The following is a 23,613-nucleotide window of genomic DNA, read 5'->3' on the forward strand; positions in this document are numbered from 1 at the left end:
TGGCTTTGAGTCTCTGGGTCAAACCTTACCTACAAAACATCTCAGGTATTTCTCTCAGGAAATTGAACGAATTTTTCCCTTTTCCTTTTTTTTTTTATTACATTCATTTGGATTGGGTTTTCTGTCATTCACCATAGCATCCTAACACACGATTTACTCTGAGTTCGTCATCTCTCTCTAAACCCCATATCTTTCACCAGAAATGAAAACAAGAGTCATGTGAAGCAAATGCTGTTACATTTAATGTTGCACAGTATTCTTACTTGTACATAATAAGGATATGCAAGTGCTTTAATGTAGAAATAACAATCAATGAATAGTAGTACACATAAAAAAGGAAGCATTCAGAAAGTACAACCATAAGCAAAATATTTCTATATCTATATAGGATATTATTCACTCTGGTTTTGCTAAAATGTTTTTTAATGATGCATTTCATTTTATTTGAAAGACAGGATTACAGATAGAGAGAGAAGGAGAGCCAGAGAGAAAGAGAAATCTCCACCTGCTGATTCACTCCCGAAATGGCCGCAATGGCTGGAGCTGGACCAATCCAAAGCCAGGAGCTTCATCTGGGTCTCCATGTGGATGCAGGGCCCCCAGCACTTTGACCATCTTCTGCTGTTTTCCCAGATGCATTAGCAGGGAGCTGGATCAGAAATGGAGCAGTTGGGACTTGAACTGGTGCCCATATGGGATGCAGGCAACACAGGCAGTAGCTTTATTCCCTACACCACAGCACCGGCCCCTGCTAAAATCTTTGAAGAACATCACTCAACTGATCGTCTCCTGGGAGAAATGTTTGCTGTCATCAACCACCTGTCATTAATTTTTAAAATTTTTCTTTTTAACTGACATATAATATTTGCACTTACTTATGGGATAGAGGATTTGAATTTGATATATGTCTCCGTGTATTGATCAAGTCAGAGTCCTTAGCATTTCCATCTCCTGACTTTATTGCTTCTGTGTGTTGGGAACCTTCCAACTTTTCTCCTCCAGTTATTGTGAAATGTGTAATAGCTATAGACTGTCATTACTTACCATGCTGTATAACAGTAGAACCACTTCGCTCACTTATAGCAATGTGGAGAGAACTGAATGACATTATGTTAAGTGAAATAAGCCAGGTACAGGAAAGACAGATACTCCATGTTCCCGCTCATTTGTGGAAGCTAAAACAGTTGATCACAGAAATAGACACTAGAATAAAAATCCCTATTGCCCACAAGGAGAAGGGGAGGGAAGACAGAGAGGGTAGATACTAAGTACCAAAAAAGCCACCTGCAATTCTTGAAGACTAAGAATAAATTCAGGAGGTCCAGTCTTCTGCAATCGTTTTGGGACTCCAGGACAAGACTGGCTTCCAAATTCTTCCCTGAGCTTTGTATTTCAGGTTCAAGCTACCTCTTTGAGGAAAAATTCTTTAAGTGGAAAGCATGCTCATCTCTAAACTCACTGGGAATGATTCAAGCTGTCCCGCTGAACAGCAAGCCAGGGAGCTCCTCAAATGAACGCGCTTTTTGTGGATGAGGAGTGGTTAGATGGAGAGAGTGAGATGGAGCTAATTCTGGGTAGATATGGAATTCGAGAAATTGCTCTTCACATGGCATTCATCAAGGGCCTTCAAGGGATTCGGAGGTGGAGGAAGTGCTGTACTGACCAGGCAGTTGTTCCTAGACCAGAAGGGGGTATCTCCCACACCTAGGGCTCTCACTCAGGGTAAAGCATAAAAGGGCTCAGGAGGCACAGCATGCAAGAAAGGCTTATGGGAAAGAGGTGTCATATCAGAGAAGGCCAGGTGGCCTCAAGAAGTCGGGGAGGAGTTCAGCATGATGGAGATGCTAGCCAGGAGGAAGGGTGTGAGGAGAGACATGGAAAAGAGGAAATACGCAGCAGTGGGGGGACCACTGAGTAGCCTTGAACCACCATCTCTGAGGGAGCTCTGCTAGGTAGGGGAAGTCTTAACTCCTGATGACAAGTCCATTGCTTCTCGGCCTTTTGGCTAAGATCAAGTGTAGTATCTGATGACAAGTCCAGAGGTAACAGACACCTGTCAACACTCCACAGAGTCCATGAGCGTCTACAAAAGGACTCAGTCCATGTCTCTGAGCTTGATTTCCAGCTCTGCCACTTAAAACCCATCGACCTTAGACAATCTGTTAACTCTCTCAGCCTCAGGACCCAGCTGTGAAAAAGGTGCACCTTACAGGATTAGCATGAACATCAGGAGAGGCAGTGGGACACAGCTTTGTCACTGCTGAGTACTTGCTTGTGAAGGCAACTTGGTCGTGTGTGTGAAGCACCTCAGTAAATGTCCCTCTTAGTCTTTTATTACTGCTGCATGAGAGATCTTTGAGACCAGGGAGCATGCCTAGTTTAGAACTGGGTACATAGTGTATCTATTGTTTTGTTTAAAGGTTGCTGCATGGATGAGTTGAGTAAATGAATGAGTAAATGGGTGAACAATGTTCAGAGCCCTCCAACTAGACAATCAACTCAGCCTCCTCACTATGCTGAAAGCCTGCTGACTCTTTGATTGACTTTTGGGCTCATGGCGGCAGTGGTGATCATTCGGTATCATGGTAGAGAAGGAAGCCAGTGAAGATGGAATCGTTGACATTGTCCGCGTAGAGCCCATTGTGGTCGCCATCGCCATACACCTGGAGCCAGACTTGGTCATCCACCTGCAAGTGGAGGAGGACCGAGCCGGAGGCCTGGTCCACGTTCTTGTCCTGGTACTGGTCATAGGTGAAGAGCATAGCCTTGTCCTTCTTGAAGAGGCTGACCTTCACGTCCTTCATATAGACGGTGATGTGGTAGGAGAAGTAGTACAGCCCAGGGATATTGCAGCGGAATTTGCCCGTGGTGCTGTCATAGTGGTTCTGCTGATTGTAGAAGATTTTAGTAAAGCGAATGGGCACGTTGGGGATGGTGACCCGGCCCTCCAGGCCCACGCTGAATGCTGAGCGGTAGACATAGGCACCTTCTCCGGGCTCTCCTTTCCTGCCCGGGCTTCCTGGAAAGCCTCGGGGACCTTCAGCTCCAGTCACTCCGGTTTCACCCGTGTCACCCTTAGGACCAACAAGACCTAGGGAATGAGAAGACCTCAGTGATCCCAGGGATCGCAACTAATGCCTGGGTGGATTGCAGACTAAAACACTGTCCCCATGGCTTCCACCTGCAACCTGCTTGAAGCGATGTCCCTGCCTCCTTCCTCATTCCAGCAGGCTCTTGCAACCCGTGTCACCCGAAGTCTCCACCCTAGCCCTCCCACCTGCCAACTCATCATGTGCTGCTTCAACCAACCACAATTTTGCCCCTCAAACCCCTCTCCCTGGGATGCCCTCCCTTCTCCATTCAGCCTGCCGGTTCTTCAAAGCATCCTCCTAAGACTTGATTGTTAATCCAGGTCTGCACTGAGTGCATTGCACATTCATTCATGTTCAGCTTGGCTTATTTTGAGCAGACTTTCTCACAGTAATCACATAATCTCATGCATTGGACTAGACCGAGAACTCTTAACTAGACCAGGACTTCTCCCAAAGCAGGACTGTGTGTTTCAGGAGGTATACCCTAAGTATGATGGACTACCACTGGTTGAAATGGGAATTGAGTGGAAAGGAAGGAGAACAGGGAGGGGAATATATCGGGAATAGGGATGAGAATAGGGCTGGGAAAGGAGGTGGGGCAGGAGGCGCAGATGGAGAGGAGTCAAAGGGTACTTAGTTGTAGAGGTACCATGTATTCTCACCCCTGAGAGGGCAATCCCAGATCCCCCTCATGTTGCCCATGGGTCACATAAAAGCTTCACTTCTTCCCTGTGTTAATAACTAATGCCTTCAAACACCCTGGAAGCCCTCAACTACCCAGGACAGGTTTCTGATGAAGGAGGCCAAAAATCTTGTTCTTACCTGCATCTCCTTTTTCACCCTTCTCACCGGGGGTTCCATCTCTGCCATCACGGCCTGGGGTCCCATTGTGGCCAGGATGCCCTGGGATGCCTGCTATCCAACCTGCACAGGCCCCTTTGGGTGCAGGAATCAGGACTCCTGGACTTTCGGTCGTGCTGTCCTGCCCATGACTGGGCAGGGCTAAGAGCAGCAGAACAGCTTGCAGCAACAGCATCCTGAGCCCTGGAATGCACACGTGCCCCATCAGCTACGCAAGACAGAGCCCAGCAGCACCCCCAGTCAGCACCCCAGTAGCTGAGCACCTACTCAGGCTCCAGACACCACACAGAGCCCCCTTCTGAGACCTGCTCTCTCAATACTCACCTGTCCCCAGAAGGCTTTTCTGACTATTTCAACCCATTTTGTTCTCTTTCTACCCTGAAATCTGCAATACTTAGCATTATGTCCTGAGTGGAGTATCCTTTTCTCAGCAAAATTGTGAGTTTGGGGATGGGGATGGGGATGACCCTTCCCTAATTTTGCACAGGGAAAGTCCCAGTAGTGGAATTGCCAAGAGTTTACCAGGAACGATGACTCGGATCGCTTCATTCAGCCCTAACATGCTTCTGTCTCTGCTTCTTTTCATCTTCTCCCCCCTCCTCCTTTTCTGTCTACTCTACTCTACCTTCTTTCTCTCCCACTCCCTTTTTTCCTCTTCCCATTGAAAGAATTAAAATTGCAGGCCTAAACCTCCTTTTAAAGCTGAAACCCCGTGGGGCGGGGTTTGTATAGTTTCAGTACCTAATCTTTCACCTGTGTGAGGATGAGGGGCCAAAGCTGTGTAACCCTTGCCTCATCTGTCATTCCCGCTACTGAGATATCCTTTGAATTCCCCACGCGTGTTTTGAGTTTCCTGCGATGTGAGTTAATTTGCTAATGATTTCCCCGCGATGTGAGGTGCTTCGCTAAATGGTACCATGTGGAATGTCTCTGAAAACCCTATAAAAACCCTGACCTTTGACTTCTCGGCGCGGCTCTGTTCCTTCATGTTCAGAGAGCCCCAGCATGCTGGTTCAATAAACCCCTTGCTAATTGCATGAGAGGTCTCTTGGAGTCGTTCATGGGGCAGTGGACATTTCTCGACCCTAACACCATCTCCTGGGTCATGTTGGATCATTTGGCATGTTATGCACATGTGTGTTCTCGTGCATGTGTGGATGAACATAGCCATGTACACACAGAGCTGTACCTTGAATTAGACAACTAGAGACACATTGATAATCTACTGATCCTTTGCCTGGACTGCCTTCAGCTGCCCCTCGTCACTGCTGTTATGGTTTGGATAATAGTCTGCATGTCCTCCAAAGGCCCAAGTACTGGGGGCTCAGTTCCCAAAACTTTATGCTAATGATTCAGAGATGCATGTTAATGGTTAATGGGTTAAGGGCAAAGCTGTGACCTAATACTGGCATCTAGGAGGTGAGTCCAGTGGGAGGTCTGTGGGTCACTGGGTGCCTACCCTTGGAAGGCAGTTCACAGAGACAGCTGGGTATTTAAGCCAGATTTCGCCCAGCTTCCCTCTCTGCATCCTGACTCTCCACATGATTGCTCCTCTCCGCATGCCAAGCCAGTTGCCAGTCTACTGTGGCCACCTGATTTGGAATTGGAAACCTCTAAGGTGTAAGACAAAATACATCCTCCTTCAGAAGCTCCGAAGCATTTGAGTGAAAGTAGCGGAGCGATGACTAACACACCAACCTAATCCCTACCCGCCCTTTAGGAAGGCCTACCTGTCCTGCCCCTTCCAGGTTAGCTGTTCCTCGGATGTATTCCCGAGTGCCCTGGCTACTTTACTATTACACTTCTTGCAAGGACTGGAATTCCCATTTTGTTTAGTTACTTCCCTTTTAAACAACACACGCCCGGGTCAAGCCTACCATACTACTAGCAAAGAATAAGGATTAAATAAAATTTTTATTTGAAGTTCATCTTTTCCAGATTTTTAATATTTATTTATTTGAGAGAGAGAGAGTTCCCATGCGTTGATTCACACCTCAAATGCCCAAAACAGCTGGGGCCAGGCTGAGAACAAAGCAGGAAGCCAGGAACTCAGTCCAGGTCTCCCATGGTGGTGGCAGGGACCCCATGACTTGAGCCAACACCGCTGCCTTCCAGGGTTTGCATTAGCAAGAAGCTGGAGTCGGGAGCTGCAGGTGAGCATCAAACTCTGAGATAGGACACACGCATCTCAACCGGCAGCTTACATGTTAAGCCAAAATGTCCAACCCAATAGATACTTTATAATTAGAAAAAAAGAGAGAGTCAGAGGGAGGGAGGGGAAAAGGGAGGAAGGAATAAAGACTGGAAGGGGGAGGAAGGCGGGAAGGTGGAAGGGACTTGAGATACACACTCTGGGAGCTCCAGCAGAGTCCAAGTTCCCATCTCGGAACTGCCCTCGGCATTGCCTCTGAGAAGAGCGGAATGCCCAGCCCCAGGGACTCCGGCTCCCTCCCAAATTCTGCCTCTGATATCGGGGTGACCTTAGGCCCCCCACATGGGATTGCAGAGGCTTTACCTCCCCACACCCCTTTCCCACTATCACAGAGAAAGAAGCAGGACCTGGGATCCCGGATCAGAGACGTCACTAAGACCCCCTGTGGGTGACGGGTTGGTTAACCCTGAGTCTAATTCTAAACAAGACAGCCCACGTGCATACTTCCGCTCTAGAGACACATGATTTTGCATCCATTTGTTTTCTCTTCCAGATTTCAGGAATTGGGTTTGTCTTCAGGACAGACCTGGGGCTGTGTGAGGGGTGCAGGAAAGAACCTGGTTGGTAGCAATCTTACCCTACAAACATGCACAGGATCTGCAATCCCACTCCTGTGCCCCACACCTGAGGTTCTACCCTGCCCTCTTCCTGTGACACAACCAGCTCATCTTTCACCTTTCTCATATGTGTGCACATATACATGTGTGTGCACGTGGATACTTATACACATTCGGTGCATGCCATGCACATACATAGGAACATGTATGTGTGGATGCACATGTGTATACACGTGTGTTTATATGCATGGGTATATGTGTGCAGGCTTGCAGTGTGTGTATGTGTGCATATGCACCTATGTGTATATGTACTCACATGCCTGTATATGTTCATTATGAATATTGTATAGTTCTTCACAAATGACAGAAAACAATCCTCCATCCCAAGAAATTCTGTTCATTTAAAAAAATTTTAATTTATTTTCACTTTATTTTTTTTTTTTTTTTTGACAGGCAGAGTGGACAGTGAGAGAGAGAGACAGAGAGAGAAAGGTCTTCCTTTGCCGTTGGTTCACCCTCCAATGGCCGCCGCTGCAGCCGGCGCACCGCGCTGATCCTGGCAGGAGCCAGGAGCCAGGTGCTTTTCCTGGTCTCCCGTGGGGTGCAGGGCCCAAGCACCTGGGCCATCCTCCACTGCACTCCCTGGCCATAGCAGAGGGCTGGCCTGGAAGAGGGGCAACCGGGACAGAATCCGGCGCCCCAACCGGGACTAGAACCCGGTGTGCCGGCGCCGCAAGGTGGAGGATTAGCCTATTGAGCCACGGCGCCGGCTTTATTTTCACTTTATTAGAAAGGCAGAGAAAGAGAGATACAAAGACATTCTCCTTTTGCTGGCTCACTTTCCAAATGTCCCCAAGAACTAGGTCTGGACTGTGCCAAAGCCAGGAGCCCAGCACACAATCTGGGTCTCCCACATGGGTGATAGCAATCCAGGTACTTGCGCCACCAGCTGCTGCCTCCCAGGGTGCGCATTAGCAGGAAGTCTGATTGGAAGCGGAGAACGGGGATGTGAACCCAGACTCTCCAGTATGAGATGCAGGCATCCCAAATGTGCCAAATGCTCACCCTCGCTGTTTATTTTTAGACACAGTGGAAATTATACTTTATATAGAAACTTATTTCCCTCTTTTCGCATTGTTACTTTCTAGTTTTTATCATCATCATTTTAAAGGTCTGTATGTTCAACCACTAAGTAGATAGAGGCAAAATATGGCCAACCACTTCCTTTTGGTTTTAGCTTATTTTCATTTTAAAATACTGTTTTGTATTTTGTAACAATTTATTTGTGTCTTGATTTAAAGTTCTATCCTTAGATAATATTTGTGTTATGCTCCACACAGGTGTGTGCACGTGTGTGAACACAGGTGTGTTCACACAGAGACCTACCTTGAGTTAGACAACCAGAGACACATTGTTCCATAAGAAAACCCACCGACCCTGCACCTGGACCACTTTCAGCTGCCCCTTGTCACCTGCTGCTATGGCTTGGAAACTAGCCTGCATGTCCTCCAAAGGCCCAGGTACCCTAGCACCTAGCACCCAAAGACCTCGCACTGGGCTCACTTCCTAGCTGCCAATATTAGATCAAGTCTTCACCCTTAACCCATTAGCTTTTTCTGAGATTATTATTCTGTTATGACTTATTTCCAGATGTGAATTACTGGATCAAAAGGAATGAGTATTTGAGCGTCTCTTGACACATATTCCCTCATTGCTGTCTTATACTGTCACCAGCGTGTGTAGAAAAGGATCCACTTTAACAATGCTCGCCAGCTTTGGGTATTCACAGGAAAAATTCTGTTGCTAGTTGAGCGAGCAAACAAACAAAATGTTACCTCACTGCTGTGGTTGGCTCCCTTCAACTACTAATGAGTTTTATGTGTTATTCAAGGCTTATTTCCCAATTTAATTTCCTCATCCATGGTATCTCTGAGTGTTCTTTGTCACTTGATTTAATAGGGACATAGTGTATTTTTTGTCACTTTTGTGTGAGTTCTTTGTAACACCAAATGGTCACATATGCCATGTTATCTCCTTAAGTGTGCAGATAACCCTTTGTAATTTTCATTTTGTTTTGGATTTTTAGGCACAGATGATTCAGTTTTTATTTAGCCCACACTTGTTTTTTGTTTTTTTGTGTGTTTTTTGTTTGTTTGTTTGTTTGTTGTTGTTGTTGTTGTTTTTGCTTCTAAGTGTTAAACAACCAATATCCTTGCCAGAATTTGGCAAACATTCTATTTTCTTCTATTTCTTATTAGCTGATAGATCTAAAACTTCACTCTTTAATTCACCTCTGATTTTTGCATTGTTGTAATCTATGATCTAAAGTACACACATCATTTCCGTTGAAAGCCAACTGTTTATTAATTAGTAATTAATCAATTTTATTAATTTTCCCCTTCCTGCTGAATCTGAATCATCACTTAGCAGAGGTATCACACGCTCTTATAAGTGCAGTAGGAACTGCGAGCCAGACAGGCAGAGGAGAGGCGGGAGGCAGAGACAAACAGGACCCCATCAAGACCCATTGTCCTCACTACGTGTCCTTTGTCGCCCTCTACTGGAAGCGCTCTCAGCAGCTGTTGGAAATCAAATGAGAGTGCACCGGCTTGCTTAGTGCCCAGAGAGGCGAGCTGGATGAGACTGCAAGGGGAAGAGACCAGAAAGGCCCTTTCCCACATAGAGAGAATGCTTGCTCTGAGGCTTTTAAGCTTTCACATGTCTTTAAACTTTTCCGCTATTTGTCGCCTCTTCCCTTTCTCATTGGGCTTTAGCAATACAATTCCTAAGCACATTGAGCTCTAGGCTTCTTTCCTCCAGAAATGAAGAGGGAAGAACATAGGAGACTGCGTTAGTGACCAAAGAGAGACGGGGAGATGAGTCAGGACACGGGGACTGGAAGAGCTGTAAAAGTAGGGGTACTTAGGGGCTTATCCCAAACCCCTGGAGGAAGCCCACCTCAGAGGCTTCTAGAGTTCTCTGATTCCTCGGCCGCCTCTGTGAAAAGGAGAGATCCTGTTCCTCTACCCGAAGGGAACACCACAGCTTTATGGACCGAGTTCTCCACCAGCAGGTGCAACCAGTCTGTGTTCCTGACAGTGGCATGGGGTGAGAGTGCTCAGAAGGGGAGAGAGGACATGAGCACAGCATCCTGGGAAGTTCCTTCCTTGCTCATTTGCTTTCTTTATGGGAAAGGCAGAGACGCAGGTCGACAGGCATTTCCCCTTGGCCACTTCAGTCCCCAAATGCCCACAACAGTCAGCTGTGGGCCAAGTCAACGCCAGGAGCACGGAACTCACTGTGGGTCTCCCAGGCGGGTGGCAGGGACCCAATTACTCAGGCATCACCTGCTGCCTCCTAGGGTGCACACAAGCAGGAAGCTGGAACTGGGAGCAGAGTCGGGACTCAAACCCAGGCACTCCCATAGGAAATGTGGTGTGGGGATCCCAAGTGGCCCGTTAACTGCTGGTGCTCAAAACCGATTTTAGGAAAAAGCCTGCACCCTACCCTCATTCTGGAAAAGCAGCAATTGATACCAAGGGAAGATCAGTGCAGAAGTGTCTAAGCCTCAAAATTGTTCTATTTGCCAATTATTTGTGGGTTTTGCTTAGATGTAACATTTCTACATACAGCATCTTTTATAATTTTATTTTCTGAAAGACTTCTACTTCCATAAGGGAAATCTTTGTTCAACAAAACTAAGGACAATGACCTGAGGCTCAGTTGTACCTATCAAGAAATGCTTGCTTTATGTGGATCACGAAGCTAAAGCCCACCACCGTTTATAAGTGTTTGCCACTTGCACAAGCCTTTCCTCCCATAGCCCCCCCCATTAAATCTCACGAGCAGCCTGAGAGGCGCTCAGGCACCAGGATCTAAGGCCTTAGGTGCAAACACTTTAGCTTCGCCTTAACCTATTTCAGCCTTTTATGTCTGTTGGAGGACTGCATGGCATAAGCCACACAAAAATGCTTAAAATGGTGTCTGGCACGGGCTGATGCTCAATGAGTGTTAGCTCCAGCTGTGCCCATTTTAGAGACAAGGAAAGAGAGGCTTCGGAGACTTGTCCAAGACCCCAGAGCTAAGCAGGGTCCTCCAGAGCCCAGGAGCAGACTCTTGAACAAAACCAGCAGGAGAAAGACAGTGCGGTCACACATTCTGCCTTGTAACATCCTGCCCCTAATATCAGAGAAAACAGCGAAGAAGACCTCGGTATTACAAAGCAAGTGGCCCAGCTTCGTGCTCATCCAGGCTCCGCGAGCGCTCTGGGTGACTGTCCTAGGCCTCCCCACCTCCCCAGTGTCATGCTCTTTGCCTGTAAGTGTGGATATTCATTCTTACCTAGCCTATTTCATGACAGTATTGCAATTAGAGGATAGAACACAGGAAGAAGTATTTTATAAACTGACAGAGGGCTCCATGCATCTAGTGAAGAGAAGGCAAGCAATGAAGTCTTTTCCCAATCTGTTTCTCCACCACCCCTTTAATCTCATTTCCCCCACACAGCTCCAGGAGCTGGGTCTGGATTCCCCCAAACTAAATCTAAGCACCAGAGAGGTTCAATCATTTCTGTCTGAGGATAAAAAGCAGAAGAGGGCAGAGGTGTGATTTGAAATCCGCTGGCACTAGCTCTCCTGCCGTGGATTCCTGCGCTTTTAAAATCTTACAAGGGTTTCGCCACCATGCCCTCAGGAGCTTAACGGCCCCCAGCGTGGCCTCTCACTTCCAGTTTACAATGTATGGGAAAGTCCACTCTGACCTGCTGGAATCTTGGTGGCACCAACAGAATCTTGTGAAATGCAAGCACTGGGTGCCCCTGGGGAGTGGCAGGAGACAGCACTGCAAGGGGCCAAGAGGGTTCCAAGCATGGTGCCAACTCCTCCAGCAGGAACGAGTATTAAAGTGCACAGCAGGCTTGAACATCAGAGCCAAAAGGGATCCCAGGAATCATCTCACCCCTGCCCCCCACCACACACAGGACAGCTTGACGGAGCCCCCACCCAGCCTGGAACATCAGCATTGTTCTTACCTGCGGTAGGAGACTGCAGCCAGGATGGAGGAGGAGATGGGCCAGCCTCAGCAGCCGGTTCTCAAGTGGGCAGGCAGCCCCCACTTCACAACTGTCTTTTCCCATTGGCCAACGCAGCGGGGGTCAGAGGACGATGGGCGGGCACATTGCCCCCTGGCGGCTGTCCCGGGTCCCCACCCCAGGGAACCTGGTGCAACCCAGCTTGGGCTTGGAAAGCCAAGTGGAGCTTCAGTCAGATTCCCAGGCATTGGTCCTATGTTTCCCTCCTACAACAGCAACGGAAGATGGGGTAAGGGTCAAGACCACAGCAAGAAAACAAGATATTTCTGCACCCAAGAGAGAAGCTTTCTCATGTACAATGAATTTTCCAGTGGTCCAGGGAGCCTTTCTCCCATAGATTTTTTTCCCCAAAGACTCAGGGACGGCCAATATGGCTCCGTGTGCATGAGTAAGTGTGAGACTGAGTTTTGGGCACTGAGCACTCCGGAGGCGGAAGCATCAGAACGGCTGCGACATGGGACGAAACGGGACACATGTGCCACCCCCACGCTCAGACTCTGCGTTTAGGAAAGACCTTGAGTGTTAATCACAAGAACTGATGTGCAGAGAAGTCCCTGGGGGGCCCCCGTGTAATTCAAATCTAATCGAACAGAACATCTACGTACAATGTGATATTGGAAAATCATCTTCCAAGATTTTTGGTTCCAAAATTCAGGATAAGACTTTGGAAGCTAACTCTGTGGTGTGTGTGGGAGCCCCCACTTTGCCAGCACCTTGTCCCTGATCTGCCTACTGGGGAAGCCAGCTGGGGGAGACTGGAAGCAGCCTGGGGGTCCAGCAGCTCCAACCTGTTAAGTGTCCTAGAAAAGGCTTGGGCTTGGAGCAGACACATTCAGCACCTGAGGCTCTTTCTTGGCAAACCCGTGTCTCGTTTCTGAGGGGTGGGATCAGAGCCGGTGCCTGCAAACCACAGATTCTATTGAAATCAATAATGACTCTGGCCAGGGCTCAGGATGCCAGCAACAATTTCCAAAGGACTTTCAGCAACTGAATGTTCTTAGGCAGAGGCTGGGCAAGTGCCTGCCTGTCGCCAATGGCAGCCTCCGCTGGCCACAGACAGCCTGAAAGTCCACCAGTAAAGACAGCGCTTTCTCCGGAGCCAAGGCCTCCTGCTACTACACAGATATTTCTAGAGAAGTGACCTGATGCCACTGAAATTTTCCAAGGGCCCCTGACTTACTAAGGCCCTAGGAAAAGGGTTCTGTGTAGTCTAGCGTGCGGGTTGGATCACAGAGAAAACAAAGAAACTGCAGTGAATCTCAATTCGATCATCGTTCATTTTTATTGCAGCATTTTCTTATTTACTGCTGGGTCCCGTTACTGTCTGCTGTTCCGTATTGGAATGTTGACTTCACAACAGCAGGGGCTTTGCTTAGTTTTAAAAAATAATCTTATAATTCCATTTTGCTTTTGAATTAAGATTATTTATTTATTTAAAAGCCAGAGTTACAGTGAGAGAGGGAGAGACAGAGAGAAAGAGATCTTCCATCTGCTGGTTTGCTCCCCAAGAGGCTGCAACAGCCAGGGCTTAGCCAGGCTGAAGCCAGGAGCCAGGAATTCCACCCAGGCCTCCACGTGGGTGCAGGGACCCAAGCACTTGGGCCATCTTCTGCTGCTTTCCCAGGTGCACTGCCAGGGAGCTGGAATGGGAGCAGAGCAGCCGGGACTCAAAGTAGCCCTCTGATGTGGGATGCCAGCATTGCAGGCAGCAACTTAACCCAGCAGCCGCAGGCACAGCTGGGCGTTCCCTGTTGTAAGTGCCATCCCCTGGAACCCGTGTGCCCTAGGACCTGATCTGAGGTAAGCAATGCTAAATGTGAAGTCAAGGAATACATGACCGTATTCCACCCACCCTCGGAGACAGCTACGATTATCCCCCATTTCACAAATAAAGAATCCAGAATTCCAGGACGATTAGCGACTTGTTGAAGACAAAGATAAAGATTTGAACCCAGATCTGTCTCATTACAACACCCATAGGCTCTCCAGCATCTCATGTCCTTCACCCTTCTGGTGGACGGTGAGACCCCGACACCCATGGGTGCTTCAGGGTAGCACTAAAACTATGTAACGCGAACTCTATGGGAATGCAGCTCGTTCGGGCAGCCTTTAACTATTGCACAAGGTGGAACGACTTTAACCCCCAAATCATGCCGCGACCGTGTTGGGTCTGGCTGTCGGCCAGTGGCATTGTGCAAGCCTGTCATTTTGTGAGGCCTCAGGCAGAGCTGCCAGCTCCCACAAAGGCTGTGATGTGGAAAGAGGCATTTCCATGGCACACTGGTTTACGAAGTGTTACTAAGGAATATTCCACCACGAATGCCTTGAGGCTAGCCTTTCTCCCAGGACAGACGTGTTAATACCTGGAGTGAAACAGCCACGTAGACGTGATCCTTTCCTCCTGACACCATGGCTGCAGTGCGGTGACCCGTCCACCAGCACGTGCCTCGGATACTGAAACAACAGGCTGACTTCCTCAGTTTCCCTGAAGTACGGCTCTGGGTTGCCATATATTTTTGCATGATCATGATTTTTTTAAAAGATTTTATTTATTTATTCGAAAGTCAGAGTTACACAGAGAGAGGAGAGGGAAGGAGGGAGAGAGGGAGGGAGGGAGGGAGAGGGAGAGAGAGAGAGAGAGAGAGAGAGAGAGAGAGAGAGAGGTCTTCCATGTGATGGTTCACTCTCCAATTGGCCACAACAGCCGGAGCTGCACCGATCTGAAGCCAGGAGCCAGAAGCTTCTTCCAGGTCTCCCACATGGGTGCAGGGGCCCAAGCACTTGGGCCATCTTCTACTGCTTTCCCAGGCCACAGCAGAGAGCTGGATCAGAAGAGGAGCAGCCGAGACTAGAACCTGCGCCCATATGGATGCTGGCACTTCAGGCAAGGGCGCTAACCCGGCTGCTCCACAGTGCTGGCCCCAAACATGATTTTTTTAAAAATACAATCAGCTGAAGTAACTAAATACGGTAACTGACTGACTAAAACAGAAGACTGGAGCAAGACGGCCAAGGGAGCGCACCCTACAGCATTCCATTCCTTCCTCCAAATCCTGAGAAATGGCAGGAAAGGAAGAAGTGCCTTTATCTTGCCCAAAGGCTCGGTAGCAATTGCACTTCATATAAGGCAACCACAGATGATAACTTAAGTCTCTGTTTTGCCACCTGTGCTTTGTATAAATTATTACCCACTTCCCCTGGCCAGACAACCATCACTGGTTTCAGTCCAGCCAGTTGAGATAAGGAAGTTGGAAGCCCATGGCCTTGGACCACTGCTGGTATCGGAATACTGTACCAGCCGAAGAATTTGTTGCAATCCTTTGGGAGAGGCTAGAGAAGCGATGGGAAGGAGACGCTGTGGCCGGAGGGCAGGCGCAGCTCCTGTCGCTGGGTTGCAGCCCCTGAGCCTGCACTCACTGTTCTCCCTGCTGGTGACTTCACTGCACTGATCAGGAACAACACCATGCCACCGCCACGGGTGCTCTCTGAAACAGAACAGCTCCTCTTTCTTCCCCATTTCAACTGCAACTGCGTGATTATCTCTCATGTGAGAATCCAGCTGATTCCACCTGGCCGAGGACCCTGGGGTATGTCATTCCAGACATCCCTCTCCAGGAATATAAAGAGTGACTCTAGGGCTAACCACCAGCAGGCAAGATCTGACGTAGGCCACAGCTTTCATGACTGGAAACAAAGCTAATAAGAATAAGGCTTAAGAAAAGGGCAACTACTCTACCTAAAGTAGTTTTAAGATATATGCATCCAGGCCGGCGCCATGGGTCACTAGGCTAATCCTCCGCCTGCGGCGCCGGCACCCCAGGTTGTAGTCCTGGTCAGGGCACCGGATTCTATCCCTGTTGCTCCTCTTCCAGTCCAGCTCTCTGCTGTGGCCCGGGAGTGCAGTGGAGGATGGCCCAGTTCCTTGTGCCCTGCACCCGCATGGGAGACCAGGAGGAAGCACCTGGCTCCTGGCATCAGATCGGCAGGCATTTGGGGGGTGAACCAACAGAAAAAGAAAGACCTTTCTCTCTGTCTCTCTCACTGTCTAACTCTGCCTGTCAAAAAAAAAAAAAAAAAAAAAAAAGGTATATGAATCCAAATAGGTTAGGCTATGAGAATCAGCATACATGAAGGTAATTAGTGTCTGTTTTGTCTACAGCAGAAAGGGAAGATAAAGTCCTGGTTTTGGTCACCACGTTTGTGGTGGTTTGTTGTGGCAATCCTGGGAACCCAACACAGGGAACCCAGGCTAGATGAAGAGTTCAACACAGGAGACGCTCTACGATACCAAAAGCAGGATGCATTAAAGAAAACAATCAATAAAGGAGACTTCATCAAAATGAAAATTTCGAAAGACACTGTCAAGAGGATGAAAAGGCAATCTACAGATTGGGAGGGAATATTTGTGAAACATATATATGACAAGGAATATGTATCTAGATTGCATAAAGAAATATTTAAAATAAGTGGTTAAAAATTCAGTTAGAAATGGGCAAAGGACATAAATACTTCAGCAAATAGGATATACAAATGGCAAATAAACACCATGGAAAGATGTTCAATGTTATTAACCATTTGGGAAATTGAAATTAAAATCACAGCAAGTGGTATACACTGTAGTACAGCAGGGTAAGCTGCTGCTTGGGACACCCACATCCCGTACCAGGATGCCTGGGGTATAGTCCCACCTCCACTGCTGATCCAGCTCTCTGCTAATGTACACCCTGCGAGGAGCAGATGGTGGCCCAAGTACTTGGGTCCCTGCCACCCATTTGAGAGGCTCAGACGGAATTCCTAGCTCCCAGCTTTGGCCTGGCCCAGCTCTGGCCGTTGCAGGCATTTGGGGAATAAGCCAGTGGATGGAGGAGATAACTCCTACACTCTCTTTCTCTGCCTTCCAAATAAGCAAATAAACATTTTTTAAACCACAATGAGATATACTACCTACCTATTAGAATGACTAAAATTTAAAAATAGTGAGATATAGTATAATGGTGGACACATTTCATCACACAATCGTCAAAGCCCAGAGAATGTACAATACTGAGAATGAACTCTAAACTATGAATTTTGGCAATAAAAAGAAAATGTTGGAAAATAGAAAACATAAAATATTTTAAAATTATAAATAGTGAGAATACTAAATTTGGTAAAGAATGCCTGAAAATAGATGACTCATACTTTGCTAGTGGGAATGGAAAATGATTCAGTCCACATTGAAAAATAGTTTGATAGTTCCTTTAAAAGTTAAATAGCAATCATACTCTTGAGTTTTTAATCCCAAAGAAAACTAGGTCCGCACAGAAAAACCTGGGTGTGTGTGTGTGTGTGAGTGTGTGTGTGTGTCTGCTCATCAGTGTGAGCAAATATAAATCTTTTTAAAAATATTCACTCCCCAATCGGCAGCAACGGCACAGATCCGAAGCCAGGAGCCAGGAGCTTCCTCCGGGTCTCCCACGTGGGTGCAGGGACCCAAGGACTTGGGCCATCTTCTACTGCTTTCCCAAGCCATAGCAGAGAGTTGGATCAGAAGTGGAGCATCCGGGACTTGAACCAGCACCCATATGGGATTCCGGCACTGCTGGCGGTGGCTTTACCCATTACACCACAGCACCAACCCCTCTTGTTAATTTTTAAAACTTCTTTGTATGTCAATAAATTAATCCTTTGTCAAATGTTTTGAAAATGAATTGGTTGGCGCCATGGCTCAATAGGCTAATCCTCTGCCTTTCGGCGCCAGCACACCAGGTTCTGGTCCCGGTCGGGGCACCGGATTCTGTCCCAGTTGCCCCTCTTCCAGGCCAGCTCTCTGCTGTGGCCCAGGAAGGCAGTGGAGGATGGCCGAAGTGCTTGGGTCCTGCACGCCATGGGAGACCAGGAGAAACACCTGGCTCCCAGCTTCGGATCAGCGTGGTGCGCCGGCCGCAGTGTGCCAGCCATGGCGGCCATTGGAGGGTGAACCAACGGCAAAAGGAAGACCTTTCTCTCTGTCTCTCTCTCTCTGTCCACTCTGCCTGTCAAAAAAAAAAAAAAAAAAAAAAAAAGGAAAGAAAATGAATTTATCTTTTCACTTTGAAAAATCTGTATTGCTTGGTATGCAGCCTAATTTATTAGCGTTTTCCTTCTGACTTCTGGATTTTGCATCTGTCCCAAAAAGATTCCTCCTATCCCAAGGTTATTACTTGAAATGCTGTCTTCTAGAATGTCCATGATTTCTTTTAATTTGCTTTTATTTGACCAACCTGTAATTATTTTGTTTATCAAAAGGAAAAAGATCACCTATAAGAGTCCATCAAAGGCTGAGTATCCAAAGCTCACGATTGTGAGTCAGCTACCATCACTCGCATTCCAGAGGAGGCTGGGAGGGGTTTGAAAGAGGAGGGAATTCTAGAGACTGTTTCCGGGAAGACTTCAAGAGTCTTTGGTCAGGCCGGCGTCGCAGCTCAATAGACTAATCCTCTGCCTGCGACACCGGCACACCAGGTTCTAGTCCCGGTTGGGGCACTGGATTCTGTCCCGGTTGCCCCTCTTCCAGGCCAGCTCTCTACTATGGCCCAGGAGAGTACAGTGGAGGATGGCCCAAGTCCTTGGGCCCTGCACCTGTGTGGGAGACCAGGAGAAGCACCTGGCTCCTGGCTTCGGATCAGCGCAGTGCACTGGCCACAGCACACTGGCCGCGCCGGCCATTGTAGGTTGAACCACCGGCAAAAGGAAGACCTTTCTCTCTGCCTCTCTCACTCTGTCCACTCTGCCTGTCAAAAAAAAAAAAAAAAAAGAGTCTTTGGTCAGCATAATTTTAGGGTAGGATCTTCCCGTCCTGGCAGGGTGGGAGTTTTGGAAGCCAGGCGTCTTTCTGGTTGGCTTTCTTTTCTGATTGGCTCACGCTACTGGGTATGTAACTGAGGGCTTTCAAAACTATGTAAGGTCATCTGACTTTTCAGACAGAAAGTCTGGCATTTGACTCTGAGGTCTTCCATATGCAATTCCCCATTGTCTAAGAAATGAGATAAAATCCAGCTTTATTATTTGCCCATATCTTCAGGGAACCCAGTATCCATCATTTTATGCCTATTTATCTTTTCAGTTGTAATTTTAGATCTGACATACCAACTTTATAAACTCGGTGAGATCTATTTCAGGATTCTCTACTCACAGTATGTGTTTATGTGTCATCAAGAGTATGTATCCTGGGGTTGGCATTGTGGTTTTGCAGGTTAAGTGGCTGCTTGCAGTATCAGCATCCCATATCAGAGTGCTGCTGCTTCGAGTCCCAGCTACTCTGCTTTGGATTCAGCTTCCTGTTAATGAGCCTGGGATGGGGGGCAGCAGAAGATGGCCCAATTGCTCAGGCCTCTGCCAGTCATGTGGGAGACCAGGATGGAGTTCCTGGCCCCTGCTGTTGTGGCCATTTAGGGGATGGGATATCTGTGTGTGTGTGTGTATGTGTGTGAATCGCTGCCTTCAAATAAATCTTTTATTTTTTATTTTATTTTTTAAGGTGTGATGCCAGCATTTTACATCAGCGCTTTTTTTTCTTTTTTAAAATTTTATTTTAATTGAGAGGTAAAGTTATAGACAGTAAGAAAGAAAGAGAGAGAGAGAGAGGTCTTCCATCCACTGGGTCACTCCCCAAATGGCCGCAACGGCCGGAGCTGGGCCGATCTGAAGCCAGGAGCCAGGAGCTTCTTCCAGGTCTTCCATGTGGGTGCAGGGGCCCAAGTGCTTGGACCATCTTCTACTGCTTTCCCAGGCCATAACAGAGAGCTGGATTGGAAATGGAGCAGCCTGGACTTGAACCGGCACCCATATGGGTTGCCAGCACAACAGGTAGAGGATTAACTCACTGAGCCATAGCGCCAGCCCCCAAATTAATCTTTTAAAAAATGTATGTAGGGTCGACCCCGTGGCTCACTTGGTTAATCCTCCACCTGCGACACCGGCATCCCGTATGGGCACCAAGTTCTAGTCCTGGTTGCTCCTCTTCCAGTCCAGCTCTCTGCTGTGGCCCGGGAGGGTGGTGGAGGATGGCCCAAGTGCTTGGGCCCTGCACCTGTGTGGGATACCAGGAAGAGGCACCTGGCTCCTGGCTTCCGATCGGTGCAGCGCTGGCCTTGGTGGCCATTTGGGGAGTGAACCAACAGAGGGAAGACCTTTCTCTGTCTCTCTCACTATCTATAACTCTACCTGTCAAATAAATAAAAAAAATTTTTAAAAAGTGTATGTAGCCTCTTGGCAAATGAAAGCAGCATGATTCCAAAGCATAAGATATGACTACTGGGGCCAGCGCTGTGGCGCAGAGAGTCAATGCCCTGGCCTGAAGCGCCGGCATCCCATCTGTGCGTCACAGCAGCTAACACAGCTGGCATGCAGTAGTCCACGAGGAAGACCTGTGCTGGCCAGCAGTTTGGAAATAGACTCGGTTAACAAAGGCGTGCGGGTTATCTGCCTGTGAGATTTCTCTGGGCCAGCAGCATTTTTCTTTTCCTGTGGCACAGCTTGCGGGAGGGAACGGCTCATCTCGCATTCCCTTGCTGGTTCTGAAAAAACACTCTGGAAATACTGATTGAGAGGACTGTATGGGACCATCCTGTGTTTCCACATGGTATACAAGTTCAAGTTCATCGTGGCTGACACAGCAAAGGACTCTGCATACCTTTAGGCACCTCAGTCCCTTGCATTCACAAGACTGGGTTGGAAAAGGCAGCCCAGCCCTTCCAGGGTGGCAGCGTGCAGCCCGAGGAAGGCAGTCTGGCTAGGACATCAGCCCCCCTTCATGATCCCCCAGTGACCCCACCGCAGCCCTCCTCCGCCTCCTCTGTGCTGCTGTCGCCTGCATCTAGCAGCTGGCTGGCCCCAACCTTCCGATCCCCTAGCGAAGATCAAGAAGCGGAAATCAAGGGCAGGCACTTGGCCTAGCAGTTAAGATGCCCACGTCCCATCTCTGAGTATCTGAGCTGGGGTCTCCGCTCCAGCTCCCTGTTAACATGGTCCCTGGGAGCCAGCAGCAATGGCTCAAGGAATTGGGTTTCTGCCATCCACGGGAGACGTGGATTCACTTCCCAGCTTCCAGCTCAGGCTCTGGCCCAAGCCTGGTCATTGTCGGTTTCTGAGGACTGAAACTGCAGATGGGAGAGTGCGTTTGCTCACTCCCTCTATCCGCATGTGTGGATACCTCTCAAATCAATCTCAAAACATGTTTTCTAAACAAAGCAGCAGAGGTCCAAAGGTGAAGGAGAGAGGGACTCACTTCCAACAGACTAGTGAAAACTGGGGTGAGCGCACAGAGCCAGGGAGGAGTGAGTTCCTAGAGATGTGAGCTGCGCGGTTAGGGGAAGCGCTGGACGCGGACGTCGCTGGCTGCCCTCTTGCAGGGTCGCGGTGGGGACCCAAGGAGGCGGGGTCAGGGTTGCCTCAGTGCCTGTCTGAGCTCCGAGGCCAGCAGCCCGGCCAGGCACGGCTCCTCCGTGCAGTTCCTCGCGCTGGGATGCCACGCTCCTTCCTGTCCACCTGCACGGGTGTCACCCTTCCCTGCCTGCACCGGGGAGGGGCGGGGCGGAGCTCTGTGTCCTCGCGGTGCTCCGTGTCACACCGTGTGGTGATCAGGTCCCCCGCTGGGTCTGCCAGCCTCTCATCTCGGCGCAGCCTGGGTCTCAGCTGGCGCCGGCACCTTTCTCAGGATGGAGGGACACGCTCAGGCCACGGGTGGGCGTGGAATGAACCGAGAGCATAGGGAGTTGATCTTGAAACGGTCCCTGAAGAAATCTATGCTGCATTTCAAAAATCTCTGCAGCGAAATTAACTTCTGCTCTAATTCCATTTTCCCATGAACTTTTTGAGGTCCTCTTGTCCATAAATAAATGCATGTCCTCATGGGAAAAACAGGACAATGAGGAGTTGAAAGTTATTCAAGCACAAGAACCTGAGAAACGGAGAATAGATTTGGGGAATAACTTTATTGTGCAGAGTCTACACATCCCAAACAGAGTCCACCAGACAGGTCTTTCATTGTGAGGGGAGGGGGGCACGACACAACTTAAAATCCAAAGAGATCTCAAAGAGGCACCTGCTGGCCAGCTGCACAGCGACACACTGGCCCCGCATCTTCCCCCTTGCTGATTCCCCTGATCACAGGCCTTCTTTAGGAACAAAGGGAAACACATTATTTTCCTGTAACTCTGAAATGACTGTTTTGAGTCCGATGGGAGGCGCTAGCTGGCCCACGCCATTCCAACAGCAAAGCAGGGACAGAGGGCTCAGCCAGACGCCTGGCCACGAACACGGGCCATCAGCTCACCCCCGACAACTGCAGGAGAAGCGGAAGCCACCGCTCATGCTGGAACATGAGTTCAGCGCGCTGGGTGCTAAGTGGCGTGTTCTCGGCTTCCAGGGCACGCCTCTGTCCTCTGCCAGGCTGCCAGGGCCTTCTGTGGGTCCATCCAGGCCTGGTGCGCACCCTGAGAGCCACAGCTGGTCCCGCAGCAGCACCGAGTTCCAGGTGGCCATGTCTCCAGCCCTCCCACAGACACCCTCACCTGGCCCCTCAGGGACGCCAGCCCCGCTGGCCTGGCCATGTCCCTTCCTCGGAGCCCCACACCCAGCTCCCGGCACCCACGTCCCCAATTGCACCCTTAGTGCCAGCTCCTCAGAGGACTGAGCCCAGCCAAGGGGTCACCCCCACCGAGCCTAGGAGCTGTCATCACCCGACCTGTGCCCGGCCACACTCTTGTTCCGCAGCAGCTGCGCTTCTTTATGTCAAGTTCTCTGTTAAAACAACAGGTGCACTGTCTCTCCTGCTTCAATCCTGACTGGCAGGTGAAATAATTCTAATTCCAAGTACTTCTGAGAACGAAATATGTAAAAATAAGACAGAACAAAAAAAAAAAAAAAGGAGAATAAGCAACTGAAAATAAACACTAAAGATATCAACAGCACCAAGGATAAAACGTCTAAAAATATAATATTCAAAAAGGAAACAGCTGAAAATTAATTAAGAGCCATAGTATAAAAGTAAACTCAGAAAATAACTGGGAAAAAATCCTATGAACATAAGCAACTGCAAAACTAAATAACTAGGAAAAAGCCTAAATAAAACCATTTCACCCTGAAAGTAAATAACTCAAGTCGTTCAAAAACTTCCAGTGTTTTTTAATAATAACTGTAAAAATTAGAACTCAACGACGCCAGGAACCGAAGGCTAAGAAACAACACAGATGTTAATAATCATAAGAATAATTGAAAATAAATACTTCTAAGCCAGTTTGAAAACCTGTAACTCTGAAAATAGCTATAACTGAAAATAAATAACTCGAAAACCGAATGATCTTGAAAGTAAAATAAGCATCAACAGGTGACTGAAGCTATCAAAAAATTAACTAGAAAGATGGAAATAAAATAACTTAATGAATTCAAAGACTAAGAAATCTAGATGCAAATGGCAAACCCACTCCGAAGCAACCTGCGACCAGCCGTCCCTGAAACCCGCCAGTCCTGGGACCGCCACCAATGCCACGTGAGCGCGGGCGTGCCTGCTCCGCGGCTCGGGTCGGGCGAAGCGATTCTCAGCCCATTCCTAGCGGACGCCCGGGCACCCTGGGCCCTGTCCGAAGGCATTTACGATGCTGGAGGAGCGGAGGTGGCGCGTGCTGGCCCCTAGTGGAGAGGCCAGGGGTGCTGCTGAGCACCTGCGATGAGCACAACAGCGCTGTCTGTAAGAAGCGCGGAGCCCCCGGGGCCGGGCGCTGCGTCCTCGGGGGCTCAGGTTCAGCGGGCTCCAGCCTTGCAGTCTTCAGCCGCCTTCTCGAA

General features: G+C 48.7%; 1 protein-coding gene and 1 pseudogene across 2 annotated transcripts; one reads left to right on the top strand and one right to left on the bottom strand.

Annotated features, from left to right (window-relative positions):
* Positions 1–220: 220 nt before the first annotated feature.
* ADIPOQ (adiponectin, C1Q and collagen domain containing) lies at positions 221–12,112 on the bottom strand. Of its 2 annotated transcripts, XM_008266171.4 has the most exons (3): positions 11,752–12,112; positions 3,915–4,136; positions 221–3,091 (listed from the first exon to the last, which is right to left on the bottom strand). In XM_008266171.4, the coding sequence occupies exons 2-3, from the start codon at positions 4,126–4,128 to the stop codon at positions 2,571–2,573; spliced, it is 735 nt and encodes a 244-aa protein (XP_008264393.1). In that variant the 5' UTR covers positions 4,129–4,136; positions 11,752–12,112; the 3' UTR covers positions 221–2,570.
* LOC127483005 (U2 spliceosomal RNA) lies at positions 1,986–2,145 on the top strand (annotated as a pseudogene).
* Positions 12,113–23,613: the final 11,501 nt, after the last annotated feature.

The sequence above is a fragment of the Oryctolagus cuniculus genome, chromosome 4 (genome assembly GCF_964237555.1).
Source record: "Oryctolagus cuniculus chromosome 4, mOryCun1.1, whole genome shotgun sequence".
In the NCBI taxonomy this organism is placed as follows: domain Eukaryota; kingdom Metazoa; phylum Chordata; class Mammalia; order Lagomorpha; family Leporidae; genus Oryctolagus; species Oryctolagus cuniculus.

What these genes read in the sequence shown, in the direction of transcription:
- ADIPOQ (XM_008266171.4), bottom strand. Translation starts at nt 4,128, where the DNA reads ATGCTGTTGCTGCAAGCTGTTCTGCTGCTCTTAGCCCTGCCCAGTCAT. An exon ending in GGGTGAAAAAGGAGATGCAG is followed by an intron (nt 3,092 to 3,914) that starts GTAAGAACAAGA and finishes CTCATTCCCTAG; the next exon opens with GTCTTGTTGGTCCTAAGGGT.